The sequence below is a fragment of the Periplaneta americana genome, chromosome 11 (genome assembly GCF_040183065.1).
Source record: "Periplaneta americana isolate PAMFEO1 chromosome 11, P.americana_PAMFEO1_priV1, whole genome shotgun sequence".
NCBI classification, from domain to species: Eukaryota; Metazoa; Arthropoda; class Insecta; order Blattodea; family Blattidae; genus Periplaneta; species Periplaneta americana.
In genome coordinates this window covers 57,875,857-57,899,331 of record NC_091127.1, presented here as the reverse complement: position 1 = coordinate 57,899,331, position 23,475 = coordinate 57,875,857, and the positions used below count along the sequence as shown (strand labels likewise).

At 37.8% G+C, this 23,475-nt stretch overlaps 1 protein-coding gene across 1 annotated transcript in view; it reads right to left on the bottom strand.

Annotated features, from left to right (window-relative positions):
* Positions 1-13,383, bottom strand: part of LOC138709038 (uncharacterized) — a 1,004,374-nt gene extending 990,991 nt beyond the window's left edge. Inside the window, exon 1 of the mRNA XM_069839519.1 lies at positions 10,362-13,383. Coding sequence (XP_069695620.1) covers positions 10,362-11,090 — 729 coding nt within the window. The 5' untranslated portion in view covers positions 11,091-13,383. The remainder of the gene's footprint in view (positions 1-10,361) is intronic.
* Positions 13,384-23,475: the final 10,092 nt, after the last annotated feature.

Here is a 23,475-nt window from a genome sequence, read left to right as displayed (position 1 = left end):
GTTGGTTAACGTTAGACAATATAAATATTTTACTTGCATACAATTAACCACTCTTTTAAAAGCCCCAACCCGTTACAAAAAGTGTTGCCAAGTAAATTTCAAATTGAAGTTTCCTAGTGTCATGTTAAAGCAGAAGTCTATTCAAGATCTTGCTAAGAAAGGCCGACATGTATACCAACGACAACGTAGTAGTGCGGGCTGATTACAAACGAGACGCTCTGTACGGAGACATATGCATAACAATTTTTTTTTTTTACAATTTTCTGTTGCGGGACACAGTTTTAAGGAAACAAGTCTCTAATTCTTTACTAATATGCTATGGCGCAGTTAGGTCTCTGTTACGTGTCCATTGTTCAGAGTGGGCACGAAGTCCCGTTACCCCCTTTAAATACCTCAAATAACGCACTATTTATGTAACCTAATTCCGGTCATAATCCTAGATCATACATACCCAGATTGCTCGGCCTTATAGGCTTTGACGGTAACAACTTTTGTCAGGTTTACTACGCTGCCATCTAGTTGTTACATAAGGAGTCACGTCATAACTCCCATTTGAATTGCATTAGCGACTGTACTGCCATCTCGTGTTCGTTTACGGCGAACGGGTGGCAATCCTGGCGGTTGTTCTCTTCAAAGTGCTACCGATTTTAACATAGGGATGAGCAATCTATATGTGATCTGGGTCATAATGCAGACATACAACCACTTTACACTAACTGCGTGTCCTAAGTATCCAAAGGGTCAGTATATTCCCATCACTGTCCTCACACAAAATAATGTGTCGCCTGGTTCGGAGTGACATTCGCCTCAGCACTGCTGGTGTAATCTGTTGGAAAGCGCGTCGCACGGCGTCCTTCAATTCATCAATAGTGTAGTACCGTTCCTGTGCAACAATGTTCCTAATGAAACCCCACTTCAATGAGGTGTTTCCACAACGCTAGACTGGCCGTGGAACACCCATCTTACCAGCTCCTCTCGACTGGCCACCTCGCAGCCCTGACTTCACAAGCTGTGACAATGCGCTGTGGAATTTCATCAAGAGCATTGTTGCACAGAAACGGTACGACACCATTGATGAATTGAAGGACGCCGTGCGACGCGCTTTTCAACAGATTACACCAGCAATTCTTAGGCAAATGTTACACCGAGCCTGACGACTCTTTGTTTTGTGTGAGGAGACTGATGGGGGACATGCTGACCCTTTACACACTTAGGACACACAGGTAGTGTAAAGTGGATGTAGGCCTATATCTAGGATGACCAGATGTCTTCTTTTGTCCGGACATGTCCTCGTTTTAGGTCTTTGTCCGGGGTTCGGACGGATTGAAAAAAAAAATCAAGAAATGTCCTCCTTTTCGTAACTTATATGCCTGATATTTTAAAATTATCTGATTTGACTCCTTCTTCAAGTAATTTGCCTGTAGGTGGAAGCAGCATCGACGGAATACACTCTTTACTAACGATTATAACTCTCTTTGCTCCTCCTCATTATAATAGTTGCACAGAGGTAGCTTACAAATCGAGAGATCGGGGTGCGAATGTAAATCTAAATACAGTAGATATTTTCTATCCTTTTTAATAATTGTAGCACAGTCTAGTAATATACAGCCACGAAAATTGAGTTTATGAGGGTACTAGGATCAATAGACTGTGCAGGTACTATTTCACATTGTCTGTAATGAGGCGATAGTAGCGATCCTAGTGGTTAGCAACTATCTATGGCTGCATATTTACTACGTATTGAACTTCGTAACTGTATATACTAGACTGTGATTGTAGTTCCCTTGAGTCTCATAGCTAACTGTAAAATCGTTATTATTAAGTTTTTCATAATTATTTTGTAATAAAATAGATATTAACTTACTTTCAAGTACGATTTAAGCATAAATATATAATTTTCATAATTATTTTGTAATAAAATAGATATTAACTTACTTTCAAGTATGATTTAAGTGTAAATATATACTTACTTACTTACAAATGGCTTTTAAGGAACCCGAAGGTTCACTGCCGCCCTCACATAAGCCCGCCATCGGTTCCTATCCTGTGCAAGATTAAGCCAGTCTCTATCATCATACCCCACCTCCCTCAAATCCATTTTAATATTATCCTCCCATCTACGTCTCGGCCTCCCTAAAGGTCTTTTTCCCTCCGGTCTCCCAACTAACACTCTATATGCATTTCTGGATTCGCCCATACGTGCTACATGCCCTGCCCATCTCAAACGTCTGGATTTCAAGTTCCTAATTATGTCAGGTGAAGAATACAATGCGTGCAGTTCTGTGTTGTGTAACTTTCTCCATTCTCCTGTAACTTCATCCCGCTTAGCCCCAAATATTTTCCTAAGCACCTTATTCTCAAAAACCCTTAACCTATGTTCCTCTCTCAGAGTGAGAGTCCAAGTTTCACAGCCATATAGAAGAACCGGTAATATAACTGTTTTATATATTCTAACTTTCAGATTTTTGGACAGCAGACTGTAAATATATACTGTAAATATTTTGTAATGAAATAGATATTGACATAGCTGTAATTTAAAGTACAATATAGGCCTAAGTCTAAATATAAGTACATATTTTTGTCCTCTTTTTCGAACAATGTCCTCCTTTTTGAAGCTTTGTGTCCTTTTTATCGATGTGAGTCTGGTTACCCTACTTATGTCTGAATAATGACCGGAATTACATAAATAATGTGTGTATTTGAAGTATTTATAGGGGGTAACGATACTTTGTGCCCACCCTGTACTGTTTCAAAATTCCGAATAGAGCTATAAATGACTAATATATTATAAATGAAGCTTTCTGTGAGGAATAGGGCTATTTTACGTACTGTAAATTTTCCATTAGCTTCGCAGCTTAGCTTGCCTCCCAGAGAAAGCCATGTTAAGTATTTCAGCTTTACTTGCCTCCCAAAGGAAGCCATGCTAAGTATTTTATTACCCTCGACCACTTTGAAACCAGGTTACATGATGACCGCTAGAACAAATGAGAACCAAAACTACATCGTCATGTGTGTTCACGAATAATCCATTTCCAATTAGGCCTAATTCTTGTTTGACAAAGAAGTTGTACGTTAAGGGCCTGGAAGACAAAGAAATGAAAATGAGGAGAATGAACGACCTCTTAATCAGCGTAGAAAACCGACTTCCATATTAGTGAGTAAGAAATATATTGATAAAACAATCACGTGTTAAGTGTGGGCATCAACCGAATTGCTCGATCCTTGACACAACAAATGCAAGTCGGTCAGAGCAAAAGAAATAAAACTGACACATAACAGGTGTGTTCGAAAGGACATGACTACAGCTTGCGACCTTTCAAGAATACTCAACAAGGGAATGCTGCAGGCCTAATTTTGATATGTAGTAGCCAGTGACACTTGTAATGAAATGGAAATGATAATTTTCATGCAAAATCCATTAGCACGCCTTTTACGAATTATCTTTGAAGATCATTAAATGTACAATGAAGGACAGAAATGTTGAGTGGTTCGAGTATTTTCGAAGTCAAAGAAGATCACATTGCGCATGCTCCGGGCCAAAAGCCTGGTTCATACCGTGAAGAGTAGGTTATTTTACGACGCTTTATCAACAGCTTAGGTTATTTAGCGTCTGAATGAGATGAAGGTGATAATGGCGGTGAAATGAGTCCGGGGTCCAACACCGAAAGTTACCCAGCATTTGCTGGCCACCTGGTTTCGAGGCTAAACGCGCTAACCGTTACTACACAGGTGTGGACCCGTGAAGAGATATTCGTTTCTCTTTTCTATTTAAATATTACATACCTATGCTGAGGAGAAATTAAAACATTGGGGTGGGGGGGGGGTTACTGCGTATACAAATAGACAGACGTAAAATGCTGTTTTTAGGGGAAAAAAAGCAAACCCGATATGAGAGAAAGGGGACAGTTTACTATATGCATTGGAAGTAATAAAATATAATGGTATGCTTACTTTTAGGCAGTCAGAAAAATAATGACAAACAATTATTTTAATTTATTTAACGACTGTTCCTTTGAAGCAATAATTAAAATTACCGAATTCCACATGCTTAGAGTATAATATCAATGATTTTCACTTGGGGGGCATGAAGGTAGAGCCCCATGCTTTCCATGACCTCGACACTAGAATGAGGCGGTGTGGTCGGCACCAAGCTCTGACCGCCTTTTACCCCCGGGAAAGAACCGGTACACAATTTTATAGGAGGTTGAGTGAACCTCAAAGCTTGGCAACGAGAAAAAATCCTGTCACAACCTGGGATCGAACCCCGGACCTTCCAGTCCGTAGCCAGCTGCTCTACCAACTGAGCTACCCGGACGCCTGAAATGAGTTAATTGATGTATAAAATTAAAGCGAAGTATAGTGGAAAAATGAATGCTGTAATAGGCCATAACATTTAGGAATTCAAATTAATATGAAGCCATATGAAAAGGTTGCATACTCTTCCTATATGTTAAAAAATATAAAACATAATTGATTATGTCGGCATTCGAACCGTCGATTTTTAATTTAGTGGGTTATTTTACGACGCTTTATCTTAGATTATTTAGAGTCTGAATCAGATGAACGTGATAATGTCGGTGAAATGAGTCCGGGGTCCAGCACCGAAAGTTACCCAGCATTTACTTATATTTGGTTGAGGGAAAACGCCAGAAAAAAAGAAGCTCAACCAGGTAATTGCCCCGACCGGGCCACCTGGTTTCGCGGTCAGACGCGCTAACCGTTACTCCACAGGTGTCGAACCGTCGATCCCGTACTCTACAAACATAAGCTTAACTACTCCACCAGTTCATTTGCCTTCAAATATTAGCTGTTTTCATAACACTGTAGAATACTCCCGGCTCTTCTGCATATTTCAGATTTGTTTTTTTTTTTTCTAAGAAAACTACAGCATTTTACGTCTGTATATTCGTAAACGCATTTTAAATAGTAACCCCTCCATGTTTTAATTTCTCCTCGGCATAGATATGTAATATTTAAACAGAAAAGAGAAACGAATATCGCTTCATGGTATGAACCAGGCTTTTGGCCCGGAGCATGTGCAGTGTGATACTCTTTGACTTAGAAAATACTCGAGCCATTCAACATTTCTGTCCCTAACTATACCTACTGACAGAAAATACTCGAGCCACTCAACATTTCTGTCCCTCACTGTACCTACTAACAGAACACAAGTTCTCATAACGTACTGGTACTATTGACATTATTTGTATACATAAAATTTGAATCTAATTAAATAATCCGTTTATATTAATTTTAAGTGAGCTCGAGTGGGGTACATATGCATAACAATATAAATATATCATATTCTCCCAGAAAGTATAAAATGTTATTTTTAAGATTCGCGTTTCAAATAATGGCATATTTGAAAATTTCTGCAGCAGCGACAGTCTTTATCGCTGTAGACTTGCAACTATTCACGCATGAGAGATCTATATGATTACGTACCACGGCCCGTTAGTTTATGAATTATTTATTTTCCCTGGAGCTATAAGCATACTATGTCGAGAGGTTATATTTTATACGAATTATCAATTTGTAACTTCATTAGACACGCTCTTACGTTGCATATAACCGTACTACTGTACTTTTTTTTCACCGTACTACTGTAAATACATTTTTTGCATTTCTTATAAGTGCATCATCCTTTCAATAGGCCTATATTACAACCTAGACAGCACGGAAGTACAGATACTGAGGTGATTATCACACGGGACATGGAGCATCCCTAAGCACGTCAGTCCAAAGTGGCTTTTTGTGCACCGGTGATGAGTTGCGTGCAGTGTGTGCTGTCCAGTTAACCCGACCTACCGCTACACTACGCATTTCTCTCCAGTCTTGAAATCCATATTATTCTGGTTGCGATATATCGCACCTCACAAATCTGTATTAGTCAGTAAACAGCCTTCAAACGGAGGGAAGCCTTGGGGAGATTCAATGCCTCTTATATATACCTATGGCCTTCTAGAACCAGGCATCACTGCCCTCTATGAATATTTGGACAAACCGCTAGGAACACATACCATGGTGGACAGCCGATACGGCGTCACACAAACATAGGAGATGCCCTATTTTTTCGAGACTGAGATGAATAATGAAATAGGAATTTTGGATAGTGTTGATGAAATGTCGAGGGGGGAACAGGAGAAACACGAATAAATTCCTCATAAAACTTGGTTTCATCACCACAAATACAACTCCGCCATCGCCGAAATCCTCGGTTATCTTAATCCAACGCTCTATTAACTGAGGCGGCGTATTAAGATGTATTCATATTTTATATCATCGATATTAATTCTTTTTGTCAACACGTAATATAACCAGGTATCTGAAGGGGAGATGGAATATTAAGTGAAGCTATGTATAAATAGGAACTCAACAGTAGAACACCATGTGTAAGGTAAAGTAAGTGACTCGTCATAGTTTCCCATTAGCATATTTAAGGGGTTTTTTTAGTAGATTATTTTAGGACGTTGTATAAACATCTCAGGTTATTTAGCGTCTGAATAAGATGACGGTGATAATGCCGGTGAAATGAGTCCGGGGTCCAGCACCGAAAGTTACCCGGCATTTGCTCAAATTGGGTTGAGGGAAACCCCGGAAAAAACCTCAACCAGGTAACTTGCCCCGACCGGGATTGAAACCCGGGCCACTTGTTTCGCGGCCAGACGCGCTAACCGTTACTCCACAGGTGTGGAGTCATTTAACTATGATGTATCAACGATTAGGTTATTTATCGTCAATGGAATTGGTAATATTGAAATGGTATTTGGCGAGATGAGGCCGTGTTCCGGGTTCGATTCCCGGTCGGGGCAAGTTACCTGGCTGAGATTTTTTCCGGGGTTTTCCCTTAATCCAATATGAGCAAATGCTTGGTAGCTTTCAGTGCTGGACCCCGGACTCATTTCACCGGCATTATCACCATCTCATTCAGACGCTAAATAACCTAGATGTTGATAAAGCGTCGTAAAATAACCTACTAAAAAAAGAGTTGAGGTCCAGGATTCACCGTAGATTGCCTGACATTTGCCTTACGATTGGAAAAACATCGAAAGAACCTAACCAGCTACTCAACTCAAGCGGGAATCGAACCCACGCCTGAGGGCCACTTCCGATCAGAAGGCAATCGCCTCTGTCGACTGAGCTACGCCGGTGGCTCTATTTATGATTTCAATGTTCCAACAGAAATGACATCTCCTGGTATACACTTATTCTCTAATTAATTCATTGTAATTCAACCATTGTTCTGGGGAAATACCTATATGGTATTATGGTTAACTACAAATCCGATTCATCTTGCTGCTTTTAGTCCTTTTGTTTCAATACTGCTATAGTTTCTATCGATACCAGTAAAATATCTAAAACCCAATATCTAATTCAACTACAGTCAGTATCCTAAGTAAAGTATCAATACCTAAATGTTTATAGCCTATCGATAGTATCGCAACGTTCCTAGCCGTGTCGTAAATACTGTATCTTTGAAGTTACGAAAGTCTGTACATATGAATTCCACTATCATGAAAAAGGTAAGGAAAGGTGAATATAGCATACAGTAGCCTATACAGTATGTGAGAACCGTTAACAAGAACTATGAACTCGAGATGTCAAATGCAATGTGGAATGGATGTACAGAAGTGGCAAAAAAAAAAAAGCCGGACCGACCCTTGTAGCTGATTTCAGAGCCTTGTTCACAGTTATAGCACGATATACTGGTAACTAAGACTTTCGTGGTTCGAATCCTGCCTGGGAAGGAAACTTTTTTTTTTTGTTCCTTATTCAAATTTATTCCCAATACTTTTCGATTGCAGCGATATTTTACTATTTAATTAACTTATTATTCCCAGAACATGAATTTTACTAGCTTATTTTCTAATGGCTTCCGAAATGGGCTACGTCAGCAGTCGAAACTACAACAATTTCAACAGATTACTTGCTATCTTGTGAATGCAAGCGTGGCATGCGCAGTGGCTCATTTCGGGTACTTTGATTATTCCGTCGGTCCGGTTTTTTTTTTTTTTTTTTTTTTTTTTTTTGCCACTTCTCTGCGTACAGTACTGTACATGTGGAACTGTAGAACGCTGAGTTACAAGAGAGAAAACAGATCTCCCTGTCTTTGCCATTCTATATTAGGCCTACTACGTTTTCATGGAGTATTCAGGTCAATCTGAATACACTTACCGTACTAAAATCTTCATGAAAAAGGAGATTCAATTCGACCTGAGTCTCAAGGTTGATACACCTGAAAAGTGGGATCGGATCGTATTCAGTTCGAATTGAGTTCCATTGAAAACGGGTATCGTATTCAATTCGATCTCAATACGCTAAGCGCGTGATCGATCGTCATTTGTTTGATGTGTCAGCTGTTTTACCTACAGCGAGGACAATACGTATGTTGCAAAGAGTATTGTAAAACACAGTATTTCGTATTTTCCTAAAAGTCAATAATGCCATTAATCATTAACAGCCAAGATATTAAGTTTTTATGCGCATCATTTGAAAAAAGCATCATTGTTTATAGCTAATGTCTATAGAGTGACCAACACGCTAATATGTCGATGACATGTTAACCAACATAACTATTTTCGAAACTTCAGCTTCCGTACTCAGATCGTTTTCAATACGTATCGAAAATTGCATGAAAACAGGAATCGTATTCAGTACGGATCGTACTCAGATCGATCTGAATACTCCATGAAAACGTAGTATATGATGGAGTTCATGCAACTCCGTTAAGTTGCGTGTTTATATTCTATGGCACAGGTGCATATGCTGACATTTAGCACAGTGGTGATGACCGTGAAAAATTTTTAAATGATATTTAACATGTATTGCTTTCTCAAACTTCCTGCTAAGGATGAACTAGTATGACACATGAACTTTAATTATTATATATCTCGCCTTTGGTGCCAGCAATCTAAGGAACAGCTTAATATACTTTATAAGCTTCATAGGGAATTTCACACCTGAAAAGAATACAGTTCGCAAAATTGAAGAACAAATAGATCTATGAAAATTCACTAATATAGAAACATGTCATAATGAAAGTATTCGGTGAAAATAATCAGTTTAGGTTAATTTTGGTTAGTATGAGTTAGAACGTGAGCCAGTGTTTAAAAATAAACCATTAATACAATTTTATTATATTTGTATATACTGCAACTGACAACAATATTCGACGATTACGCGTAGATGGTTCAGCAAAAGTAAAATAAAAGACCTATCGAGGGGTGAAACTAACGCTCAGTTAGTTCCGGTGATTTTGGAAGTGGAAATGGTTGAATTTGTAAGGGATTTTTTGAGTAGATGAATTTGAAAACTTGAGATTTTTATACGAATTTATATGAAAGAAAGGAAATTATTCGGAAATGTAGTAAATTAGGTCTGAAATGAGATGTGCGTAGTAATGGAAGTGAAACGTCGTGTTTTCTAATGAATGGAAGGAACGCTGGGTTACAAAACACACGATACGATGTAATGTGAAAAACGGACAACTTATATTAATTCAATAAGCAGTGAAACACTGTGAAGCACAATAAATAATAATGAAATAAACACACAGTTTCCATAATGTAACCACAGTCTAGTACACGAAGCTTTATGAAAGTTCTAGGAACAATAAACTGTGCCGGTACTATTTCGCATTGTCTGTGATGAAGCGATAGTAGCGATCCTAGTGGTTAGCAACTATCTATGGATGCATATTCCCTACGTATTGAGCTTCATGACTATATACTAGGCTGATGTAATTTCGTTTCCACGCCTGCCATTACGCTAGCCACTGACAGACCAGTAAGCCTACTGACATCTCTAAACAAAAATCACCAGGTCACAGGCTTCGCCCAGCGCTTGAAAATCCTACACAGATTCGCAAGGCATAACAAAAGCCTAATCTAACCTGTCACAAATTCGTATATTCAAGGTTAGCGTGAAATTTTCGTATTATGTCATCTAAGTTATGTTGGTATAACTGAGGAAAGAGCTGTAAGGCAGTTGGTGTATAAGAGGAGTACGAAGGGAACTACTGTAAGAGCTAGTTTAACCTTAAAGGGCGAGTTAATTACATATCGCTGAATTTATAACTAAAATACAATTCACTCTAATCAAACCTAACGTATTCTACATTCTTTCACCTATTCTATGCATCCTAACCTAAACTATCATCTTATGCTTATTATATCGCACTTTATTCGAATCTATCCTTTCTTATTGTATCCTGAACAGGACATCGTTACTGAAATATTAATGAATATTTATAAAAATGATTATCCATTATCAGCACTTCTCAATTATCATCAATAAAATTCAGCAATTCTATACGAATCTAAATACAGCCTCAAAACAGCAAAAAATGCATTTGCACTCACCCAAGTGACGTCACGTCCAGTAGAGTGCCCGCCTCTATGATGATTCTGGCTCTTATGATGGTGTCGGCCTGCATTCAGTTCCTCTTCCTCCTCGTCTTCCTCATCTTCGTCTTCATCTTCTTCATCCTCTCTATTATCACCATCATCCAAGACATCCTCTTCCTCCTCATCGTCGTCATCTTCATCATCATCCTCGTACGAATCATCAGCGTTGCTTCTCATCTGCGCGAATCGGTTATCTGATGATCGTAAGAACGTCGGTGATACTGTACCATGTTGACGATTTGTGTGACTTGTGTATGATGGCAACTCGTGGTGACGCTTCCCTTGTTCAAAACGCGTGAAGTGATTCTGATGGTGTGATGATTGCTTCTCCTCTGAATCCAGCCTGTTCATCAGACGGTCTAGTGGTGATAACCTGCTGCTGGGTGTAGTAGTTGTGGTGATCGTGCTGGCGGTATATGGCACAAGCCTTCCTCTACTGATGACACCAACAGCAGCTTGCTGAAGTCTTCCATTGTTGCTGTTATGATGCTGGTGATTTTTATGATGATTAATGTGATGCTGAGAAGATAAACCGGAAGAATAATATCCACTAGGTTTAGAATGTGGATTAGTTCCGGTGTTGGTACCTCTATTGTAGAAATACGCAGCGTGGCCAAGGCTGTTGCACAAAAGTGCCACAAACAGAAGAAATAACAATGCAGAGGTCTCCATATTTCTGGTCATTGTTGAGGATGACAGAGTTGCTCGCTGGATGTCGACAAGGCGTGACAGCTGATTTCAGTCTTGTCCTGTTGTATCTGATAAACCGGATTCCTGTTTGTTTACTTCGGATTGCGTGCAATAAGATGCAATTGGAAGCGTCGAAGCGGACAGAATTTGTAGCGGCTCTTGGAGGGCGGGTGTACGGTCTATAATGCTAATCTGAGGTCAGGGTAGTTTCAGATTACAAACATATGATCCACAGTCCAAGCGCCAACACGCAATGAGGTCAAAGAACTAAGTTTTAGAGACAAACCCTAAGGTTTTGATTACAAAAATCTAGTGACAATTTGTAGCAGATTGCACGAGGAAAGCTGAACGTTTATTATAAATTCTTCAGTTGTCTTGACGTTCAGGCTCTTCTTTTACTTATTTGATCACACACACACGTACAAAACACGTTCCAAACTTCTCTGCTTGACGGAACACTTCACGCACCTGTCTGTTCCTCTTTGTTGTTGGCTTTATAATTGTCGATTTTTGTCTTACTCGTTTTCTCCCTTAACACTACAGTCTTAACCTAAATTACCACTAGCCCAAATATTTGTTTATGTTGGCAGTGTAAAATTCCCTGTATAGTCTCCTCCATAACAGTTTACTAGAATCATCTGTTGCACTCAGTAATAACGCACGCAATCTCTACAGTTTATTTTACAAAACTTAAACCACGCAAAGATTTTTCTTTTATAGAATGAAACTTAACTTTCGTCTTGATTTAGCAGTCTTTACTTCCTCGAAAAAAATTCACTTCAATTATAAATACATTACGTCATGAAAGGTCACATTTATATAGAAAGTAAATTGGCGATGGTTAACTACAGAGATGTTTATATAAAAAACGAACTTAATATACTGCAGTGTTCAACGCAGAAACCACACGAAATAAAATTAATAACATACAAACCGCACCATTAATAATTGTCTAACTGTTAAGTTATATAAGATGTTACGGTACAACGATCAAAAGGATAAATTAAAAAGAACAAACTAGAACACTTTCATATGCCATATGTTCGATAGAAGCAGACAAATTTCGCTTGTTTTTCTTTTATAATTAAACACTAAACTATTAATCCTATATAGTTGGTAGTATGTGTGAAACGAACCAGAAAATGAAGATAGTTGGTTTCAGATGATTTCATTCAGTCCTGAGGTGCTAGTAGTTAAATTTTTAATTCGTAGCTATTAAAATATATACTTATCAAGTAGATGAAATGAGGTGCATACACAGTGTAAAAAAAACTGCTGATGTATGTTTGTATGGTAGCATATACGACAGAGATAAGACAAGACGGCTTCTTTAGCTTTGATGCACTACACAGCAATAAACACGTCCTTGGTAATGGAAACATACAATACACAGCTTTGTAGTCAAATAATTATCAAGTCTTTTGTTATTTCACGCCTCGAAATAATTGGTAAGCGTGCAGTTGCCCATCATTTACAGTTTTTAGTTCACTGATGTTCCTGACCTAGTGCTGGCACAGTTATGAATGATTTAGGGAACAATAGCCTACGGCAAAACAGTTTCACAGTTTCTTGAGGACAGGCTCACACAAGTCAACACAATTTAGAATTCAACACATCAAGAGGAACACGTATGGTCAGTTCGTGCACTATATCAGAATCACTAATGTGCATTTGTTTTCGCACGTAACCTGCACTTACTGCAAGTTGTATCATGTACAGATGGCTCCCATAAATTTATATCACTGTGTCACATTTAAGTTCTTTGTAAAAAAAATAACACAAATTTATACGCCGAAGTAAAATTATAATTCCAATGAGATAAATGCTATTATTATTCGGTGTAATGAAACAGGTAACTGTGTTCTGTATCAAATAGTCCTCAAAGATCCCGATACAGGTGCCGGTTGTATAACAATGTAAATATATACACGCGTCAAGTCTTTTATTTCAGGTATTCAAATAAAATATTACGACAAATATATACGGAAAATTATATACTCAACACGATTTCAACGCACAAAATACAAGAAAAATTGACACAATTTCCGAAACTGTTAAAAAAAAAACAATCTTATACATATTTCAAGGTTATAATTGCAGTTACACCACTCGGAAGCAAGAAATACCCGCTGCACATGGGCGCAACAATCGTTTACAACGTGTTTCGCGTACGGACGGACCCGGAACGCGTGCGCTTCGCTAGAAACAGTTGACGACGAACTGCGGTCTGCCGCGTGAAGACAACTGACTGTTGCCTGCCTGGCCTCAGTGCAGCTAGCAGGATCGCGAGACTCTCTGCCAGCCAGAGAGAGGGATAATGGAACTAACTCCCTCTATCTATCTATCACGTGCTACTTCGAAATCCCATTGGCCCACTACTTCGGCTACATAGTTACGAACCTCCTTTTGTTTTTATGCGCGTTTCATTTTAAACAAAAAAGATTGTAAGTCAAACTATTTGCCTAAATATCACACATGAAGTTCCTTTCGTCACAACAGGTTCTTAGAACTCAAGCTTGTGCACATTACTTTCAAACTTACGTAACAGGTAAGAAACTATTATGACAATGGTTTGATGATTATAATGATAAATTTAATATGATGATGATGATCATAATATAATAATAATAATAATAATAATAATAATAATAATAATGATAATAATAATAATAATCTGCTTTTGTATTTATTACTATATTAGCATTGCTGACATTGTCACATCGTCAGATAAACTGTGTACACATTTGTATTAAATTATTGTGTAATAACAATTTATTCTTATAGCGAGCGAAAATTAAACAAAATATTATAGATCCCTCTACTTCTCCCCTCTTTACGCACATAATTAATTATATATGTATTTTCCGCCTTGTTAGTCTCTGCATACGATTCATATACTCGTATCTTAATGCTGTATATCAACTGATATCTTCTTCCGTTCATCATTCCTTCCAGTGGATCCTTCACCAGTTTCTTCTTAACCAGTGCAGCTTTATTCTTTCTTCGCCCACTCTTTCTAGCAGAGCTCTGTGTATAATATACCAGTGTTGCCATCTGAAGTGAACGTGAAGTCGCCCAGAAAGTAGTTCAAAAGTTAATAGATTACATATTATTAATAGAGGAAATTTTTATTTTTGTCGCTAGAGAGTGCTGAAAAAGTAATTAGATCTCTATATATAAGCAACAGAAAAGTTAAAAGAAAATGTCACCGAAAAACAGCTCAAAGTTGCCAGATTTAGCGAAAATGTTGCTAAATTGGCAACAGTGGTATATACAGAGTGCGAATTAAATATTTTCCCCAGGGAGGAAAATTAAAATAAAAAAGCAGTATTCATTACTCGTTCTTCGTGTAAAACTTCTACCTCGGGAATAGGAGAGATGGCGGTGCACAATTTCTAATCTCTAAATTGTGCACTAATATGCCTTGAGTTAAATCCCAAATCTCTCCACACGCATATGAAGAGAAGACAATATCGTCGTTGTTGTTATGAAATTTCCGCAGCATTTTATTCATTGCATTTCATTACATCTTTATTCAAGTATGTTTATGTTATTCAAGTAAACTCACTTCCAGAAATGAAAGGCCATCAAACATTCTTTACGAAAATTACTCTTAATTTGTCCTCTATTTAACGACGTAATTTAACCTAGCCACCTGCTCCAAAATCGGTTACTTACATATTATAAATTTTTAAATTTAAATAAGTTTGAAGGAGCTGCTTCTCTGTTACCGATCTTCATGGGGACTTTCCTTTAATTATCTGGCAACTATCTCATTCCAATGGTTTCCTATGCCTTTTCAGTTATAACACATATATACAGGGTGTTTCAAAAATACAGGGCATAATTTCAGGTATGTATTTCCCACATGTAGACAATCAAACTAGTTCATTACAACATGTGTCCGGAAATGCTTTATTTTCGAGTTATGGCCTTCACAACACTGAAATTCACCGGAACGTTTTTCTTTCCGCAGGTCGTTGCTGTCAAAGGAGACATTAAGAGGGCACTCTGACAGTTCATTCCGAGGCGAAGGTTACATTCAGTGTTGTGTAGGCGTTAGACTGTGCGACATGTATTCAAATCAAGAGCTGGCAGAGATACAATTCATGTACGGTAAGGAGGACGGCAATGCTGCGCTGGCTCGTCGTTTGTACCAGGAGAGATACCCACAGCGACAATGTCCAGATCGGAAGACATTTGTACGTCTCCATTACCGTCTGTGCGAGTACGGAAAATTTAACTCTCCTGGTTTGGGAAGGGGACGACCAAGATCTACAACTCCAGAAGTACAGGAAGAGATTCTGGAGGCTGTGGACATGACTCCTTCTATCAGCACACGAAGGGTAGCGTTGCAAGTCAATGTTCCTCATACGACTGTCTGGAGACTGTTGAAAGAGTATCAATTGTATCCTTATCATTTGCAACGTGTACAGGCCCTGTCTGAGGACATACGCAATATTCCTGGAGTTTGGGATCGTGTTCGCAGGTCAATGAGACATCGATGTGATGTCTGTATTCAAGCACGAGGTGGACATTTTGAACGTCTTCTGTAATGACAACGACCTGCGGAAAGAAAAACGTTCCGGTGAATTTTAATGTTGTGAAGGCCATAACTCGGAAATGAAGCATTTCCGAACAGTTGTAATGAACTATTTTGATTGTCTACATGTGGGAAATACATACCTGAAATTATGCCCCGTATTTTTTAAACATCCTGTATAGAACAATTCACAAATAAGTAAGCCCCCAAACTACAAAAACGGTTGTTAATCCTCTTGACGAAATCATAGAGATCTGTATCCAGTGAAGCTCTGACTCAGTGTTGCCATATTTAGCGATAAGTCGCTAAATCTAGGGAATTTTGAGTCAGTCTCGGCGACAAATTTTGTAAAATACGATTAGCGACTTTTCTACTGATTTTTATATTCTTTCATTTTTTTCTTTCTTTTAATGCACTTCTTAGTTTTAGAAGAGTCATGGGTGCATGACTGAATAGTATGATGATTTATACGTGAAAGCCCTGATCTCATATATTTCTGATCAGTGATGAAAGATGCTGATTCAGTTATTCTCACGGTTAGGTCTCTCTCTCAATGCTACTGCTCCAACACCCATAAACGGCGGCAACTTTGATTGACACGTGACGAGTCGCGAGCTGTAGCTAATGTAATCTTGGTTCTTCCCCGCAACGCGCAGACTTTCCACTCCGAACCGATCCGAGAATTGAGTTTTGGAATTTTGTACTGACAGTTCGTGGGAAGCAAATGAGACTGTAGTTTTTGCTGGTTTTAATATATTTTAATATCTATTTAAAAAGTGTTAGATTTCATTAAAAAAAATTGTGGTCAAATGCTTAGGTGAAAATTTCCACACTTATAATTTACCAGAAAGTGTAGTGTCAATGGTTGGATCAAGTGCAGTGTATTCACAACCAGCTGTTCCCACATCTTCCTCCTCAACATCACAACCGTCAACAACACAACCAGACTCCGTAGAAGAGGGTGACGACGAGGAAATTATATTTTTCTCCGCATATGTATGTTTTTCTTATTTTTATTTAGTGATATTTATTATTAATTTTTAGCAATATTTCTGGGGATATTTTAACAAACTCTGGAGAGATTTTAGCTACTTTTTGTTGAAAAGTTAGCGAGTTTGTAGGGCGCTATGTTGGCAACAGTGCTCTGACTGTCATCGCGAATGTCTTTCTCCTTGAACTTAAATTTAGACAACGAAACGACATCAGGACTCTAAGTAGAGATCTGAAGATTTCTGCTATAATCTTCGAGGTACAGAAAGTGAAAATTCCTGGAAGAATAGAATAACCAGCAAGCCTCGTTGTAAAAGTGGAATTTTTAGGATCTGTTGGAGAAGGAGACTATACCATATACTGGACGGATCTAGAACAGAAGGCAATGTTGGAGTAGCCATGGTAGTTTACTCTAAAATTCGGAAATATTCTTCAGGCCAACCGAACTAAATCCGCAATGCACAGTTTTCAAGCCGAAATATAAGGCATTCTAATAGAAGTGAATCAATAAATATACAATCAATGTGTACTCAAAGACAGCTCTTAAAGCTGTCTCAATAGGCACATCCAGCAACTCTGTAGGCTAGTCATCAAGATCAGGAGGGCTCTTCGCCCTCTCGTCACAGAAGACAGGTAACATTTCTATGGATCTGAGGGAACGAACAGGCGGACTTTCTAGCAAAAATTGACTCCAGAAAACACAACAGAATGGAATATGATCGACTCCCCATATCTTTCTGTACAAAGAAAATATTCAAGTACTAGAGAAAAAAATTTCTACAATCAGTTGTACACTTACTCTCCTAAAGCCTTCCACACTAAATTATTCTTTTCGAACATTCACTTCAGGCGAAAAGCCAATATCCTCCCAACATTTATCCTAATTCAGTTTCTAACCAATCACGGCAAATTCCAGCAGATCTACACAAAATTGACAAAACGCTTTCCCCACGGTGCCCATGCGAAGAAGACAACTAGACAGCCATAGGCTACATCTCATCACCACATACATGCAGACTTCGGGAGCACAACAGATTTGAAAACCTCAAGAACTTATAAGCAAACATTTTCATGGTGCAGATAAAAAAAAGTCAATTTTTTTTCTTCCATCATGTTAATAATGTCAAAACAAGTGCTTATACAAATTTTGGCACTCGACCGCAATTATGAGGTCGTCCAGAAAGTGACTTTCCCTGGGGTCGTTTACAGAAAGAAAACACAATTTCATGGAAAGATTTATTGGAACAGATACAAAATTGTTGCGCTATTTTTCAACATATTCCCCACCGGAATTGAGACATTTGTCATACCGTGGGATCAAGAGAGGTGCAGACGGCTGTCACACACTGGTTCCGATCCTAGGCGGCAGACATCTATGACATATGTAGGGATATACAAAAATTGATCCCTTGGTAACTGATAACAAATGTCTCAATTCCAGTGGGGAATATGTTGAAAAATAGCGCAACAATTACTGTATCTGTTTCAATAAATATTTCCATGAAATTGTGCTCTCTTTCTATCAACTGTCCCAGGGAAAATCACTTTTTGGGCGGCCTCGTAATTGCGGTCGAGTGGCCAAACTTTGCATAAGCGCTTCTTTTGGCATTATTAATATGGTGGAAGAAAAAATGTGACTTTTTTTATCTGCCCCATGAGAATGTTTGATTGTTAGCTGCAAACCTCCACAAAGTGATCTAAAATTCAAGGACATTCAAATTCCTTTATCACATGTATGAGATAAAATTGCTTAATGAACAATATCCAAATTCAAATAACCCGCTGTTTAAGATCATACAGAAGTAACTTCCGATCATCTACTAGTCTTGTCGGGTATGCAGTTTTCTTTGTAAGCTACTTCTTAATGTAAAGGTCAGTCGTGCCGCCGCTCTCATGAACTCCAGCCAACTCTTTCAATTTCTTGTAAGTAACCTTAAATAATATTTTCAAACAATTTTGTTCATACCATCCTTTGCTAATTACAGGGCTTTATCCTGTCACCATTACTCGGCAACACGACCGCCCTATTTGTAGCATCTTTAATCTGATTTCGAAACTGTTACCGCAATACTAGAAGAGGTCTTGCCGTCCCCCTCGTCATACATGCTTTCTACTATATATCATTTTCTACATACAACCTGGTGGCTGCATCATTCAATTTCATTAACTGTTTTAATTTATATTCTACTTTTAACGTTGTTTTAACTAGTTAAGACCAAGTGTTCATTTTGTTAACATGTTTTTTTCGACCTGAAGATGCCAATGTAATTGGCGAAAACGTTTGTCGTTAAAATGTAATGTTACTTTTTGGTATAACATAAATTTTAATGTATTTCTCACTGTTAAGTATTGACTGAATTAAATTCTTATATTAATTGATAATGTACTTAACGTACCAATATGCCATTGAAATTAATTTCTTAAAGCCTACTGATTAAAAATCTAGCGATATACCTACGTTGTAAAACGCAGGTTGTATTTCTAATCAAGTTTGAAAAAGGAGATGCTTGTAGAGTGGTTTACGATACTATACCGGCATTTACCTGGAAAAGGGGAGAATGCTGACGGATATTTTCCAAGGAAAGGCCCTGGGCTAATTTCAAAAGAGCATGATAGCATTTAACCTTGGAAAAGTTTCAGGTATTCAATTTTGCAGGCGGGTGACCTAATTTTTCTGCCAGGAAAGACGGGATGTCAAGTCTCTGATAGGTTTAGGCCAGAGGAACCGAGAGTCATCTGAAAATTATGACGCCTACCACTCTGGCTTGAACACGGGCTCATCCAGCCTGTAGTGCTTCGCCAAGAGGGTCAACTCCACTTCATGTTTACTCGATTTGAAATAAGGCATCTGAATTGCGGCTACTGGTTTTAGGCACGCAAGTGTGTGGCCCGCCCGGCGCCTGATGGAAAGGTGTTGCTAATTATACTCTTCGCGCCGGATGCGTTTGAACGGGCAATTAGCTTGAGGAGTGTGTCAGATATCCACCTTGTTTATTTATGTGAGCGGCTGTGTTTATGTGAATTAATGCGACCGAGAAAAGAGACCGAGACTGTTAGTGGATAGCGAATATCAGAACAGAAGAAGTATGTTCAAAACACGGATTCATTTTGTCTTTTACAGATTCTCAGAACCGAAAGCGTGTTTTCATTTAAAGGAAGTGAATCACGATAACGATAAGAATTATATTATTGTTGTACGGAACATTTATTTTAAAAGATTTCACCAACTACTGCACCTTTCTTGCTTCTTGCGATCAATTATATCACTGAACGACAAGAATTTTGCTCTGACTTAAAACAATGTGTCCCTTATGGTTTGGTGTTCGCTGAATCCGAAAATACATATCTTTTCTTCGCATCACGTAGGTTTTTAAGATATACTATAATTTAACTTTTCGATAAGCGCTCTCCTAGGAAACATCTGGCGCGGGTTGGGGGTTGTAAACTAAAACGAAAGCTAATGAATTTTATGGGTTTATGTCCTATTTCCGGTTTCTTATGGTTGTTGGCATTTCTTTGCAATTCTAATAAATAAACAGATATTGGTCCCTTCTATTCAATAAATTTCATAACAGTTCAAAGTGAGATCTACGCAATGAAGAAGCAAGGGTGTGGTTTTCAGTTATTTAAAAGAAACGTTTATCAGTTTGAGTGAAGGCAAATTAAAAGAGAACATATTCTTCAGTCCACAAATTCGCTAAGTTATGACTGAGTCTTTGTTTGAAGAAAGACTTTCCGTTACAGAAGAAAAGCATGGCGTGCTTACAAAGCTGTTTGCTAAAATTTCCATGGAAATTCTAGGGCATCAAACTTGTGGAAACCATGTTAAGTGCATATTATGAGAAAACGGGATGTAATATGTGTCTCAAAATACACTTTTTACATTCTCATTTGGATTTCTGTCCTCCTAACCTTGAAGCGGTAAACGACGAGCATGTGGAAAGGTTTTATCAAGAAATATCTAAGATGGAAAGGCGATATAAAGGAAGATCATCATCCAGCATGCTTGCAGACTATTGTTGGTTCCTTGTAAAAGACAGTCCCGCGTCTAGTTATAAACGGAAGTCATCCAGAAATTCCTTTTAAATGGCAAGTTCAAATTCCGAGATTTTTCTCATTATACACATGGAATTTTTTTATTGTTCTTTCGTAACATAATTTTTGTATGCAGTACACATTTTCCAAGTATTATGAGCCATTTGAATCCCTAGTCTGTTGTAATTTTATCAGTAGCAGTGGAAAAAAGAAAGAAAGAAAAAAAAACTGAATTCACTTTCCCCGGAAAATGGTACGTGATGGGAACATTTGGATTTTAAATTAAGATTTAGGGCACACAAATTAGTAATATTCACCTATTTTTATTTCGGAGCAAGACAAAAAGTAAAAATTTGTTGTTCAGTGAATTATTATTAAACTAAATCTGGGAGACCGTGAATTACGGCGTCTGCGAAAGGTGTCGCTATCCTGATTTTCAGTTACTGGACTAGACTCAAAATCATACTACGAAAAGACTTTTGATCTTGTAGAGAAACGATTGAAGACATTTCAATGCTGTTTTTCACTTAGACAGAAAGAAAGAGATTATGAAAAAAAATGCAAAATTTGATGTACAGTGAAAGTGTGTACAAAAAGTTTTAAAATTTGCTAATCTCTCAACGATATTCTCAGACTAGGAAGTAACACTGCTTTCATTTTATTCATAAACCTTTTAAATTCGTACTCGAGTGCATTTAATATTTATTATTACTTTCATCACCATTACGTGCAATGCATTTTAACATCTAACTTCGCCATAATCGAGAATATTTATCATTGATTATCTCAAAATATGCTGCTTGTAAATCTATCTAAAGCAGTTGAATTCATTCCATTATGAAGTAATTCTATTTTTGTTTATAGACAGTTTACATTTAGTGATTAGACAAAAATGAATTGTGGATTGCAGAAACTCTACAAGTCACACTTTTCCTGAAATTTAGTTCTTTGTATGGTTGTAATATTTTTACACAGAAATCTCACACGTCCAGCACTGTGTACACTTCATAGCGGGAATAATTTACAGTGAATTGCAGGAAACTGCAGAAACACCACAATTCCAAGGCATGTGGAATTTCTTAGAAGCTAAAAAAAATGTCAGTTTACTTTTCTTTTTTATATAGGATTACATGAATTTCAAGAATTGAATAAGCTATTCATATAATTTTGGTTTGTTGTATGTTTGTGTACTTTTTTCAATTTCTTGGCTTAAATAGCTATACATTTATTCGAAAAGTTCTTTATAAGATAAAAAATTGTCCTTCTCCGTCTTTTTTTACCTAAAAGTTGTTTTAAAAAAGTGAAATTATTGTTACTAGTCGTGAATTGCAGAAACCCACATGTCCAGGAAATTTAGAATTTTTTTTCCAGAAAATACTAAAGAAAAAAATTTAAGTTCATGTATGTCAAATACTAGAATTTATTATTATGCTTTAATAAAAATATAGGCACTTCTATTCTGAAAATATATCAGTTTTTGTACCTCCTGAAAAATTACTGAGATGGACATGTGGGGTTTCTGCAATTCATGTTTCAAATTAAGAGGGAAGCTCGCAGTAGAGCTAGGGCATATATCCACTGAAGAAGAAATTTAATCAACTTATCTACGAAGCGCATAGTTATCCGTGAAGTCATATGACGCAACCTGACTCGGGCTGTACAGTCTCGAAACTTAAAGCCAGCCTAAGGACGAAGATGGTGATTGGTGCTTATTCGACATTACTTGCAGCAAGTTGTCGAGAATTGACCCATTCTCAGAATGTGTATTGTGTTGTACAACAGTCAATCCTCTGATGTGACGTCCGCTGATGATCGTAACTAAATTCATTATATCTACAATCCTTTACAGGTTTTCCAATAACAATTTATATTTAACTTCCCGTCCTAAAACACTTACATGTAAACAAAAATTAAATATACACTTAAAAGACTGTTTCTATTTCGGGACTATATTTCAAAGCGCATTGCTACAGAATCGTTCCGAGGAATCAGCAGTAGCAGCACTTTCACATCAGGATCAACCTAAGGTCGGCAATAGTTTAGTCTAGTACGACAACGTTTATTGTTAGAAACAAATGTCAGCAGTTGTTACATTCTTGGAAAGTAATTCATAGTACAGAACGCCTTCTTTTTCCCACCAAACGTATAATATCATCTTCTGTGGATGGACACTTACTTTTGTACGGAGTGTTGTGTGTTGAAACGACAGAAACATTTTCTTATCTTCCCGTACAAGGCACAAATGTTTCGAGCCGCCTCCGTTACCTTTGCTCCCCTCTTAAACTGAAACAGAACAATATGTCCGAAATGTTAGTTTTTTCACTTAACATTCCATCTCTTTTAGCTCACATATAGCACAATCTTTCTTCAAATCTATAAAATTCAAGGTGTATTTGCAAACAAACACTCCAAATAACAAATGACAAACAATAAACAATCTCCTAACAATGCAGTACAGTACGATTATTTAGTCCTGACAGTCGCCGACAATGTGCGCCTGGGTCAGGCGAGTCCATTAAGTTACGCCAAGGGGTGTTCGGATTAGTGGTTAAATCAGTCGCTTGCATTCAGAGCGATCGGATGTCATGCGTGCGGTAGAGCGATGTGTTTCCAGTACAGTTAAGCTGTAGGATTTCTTTACTGACCGCTCGCTCTTATCTCTACTTCGTAGCTCTCCCCACTACTCATATTACTTCCCCTCTTTCTCGTCGCTGAGCTGTCAGGACAAAATAATCGGTCTGTACTGTGATGACGAGCAAAAACGCTATTAAGTTACGAATCAACCAAATATAATTAAGAAGTCGCTTAGAA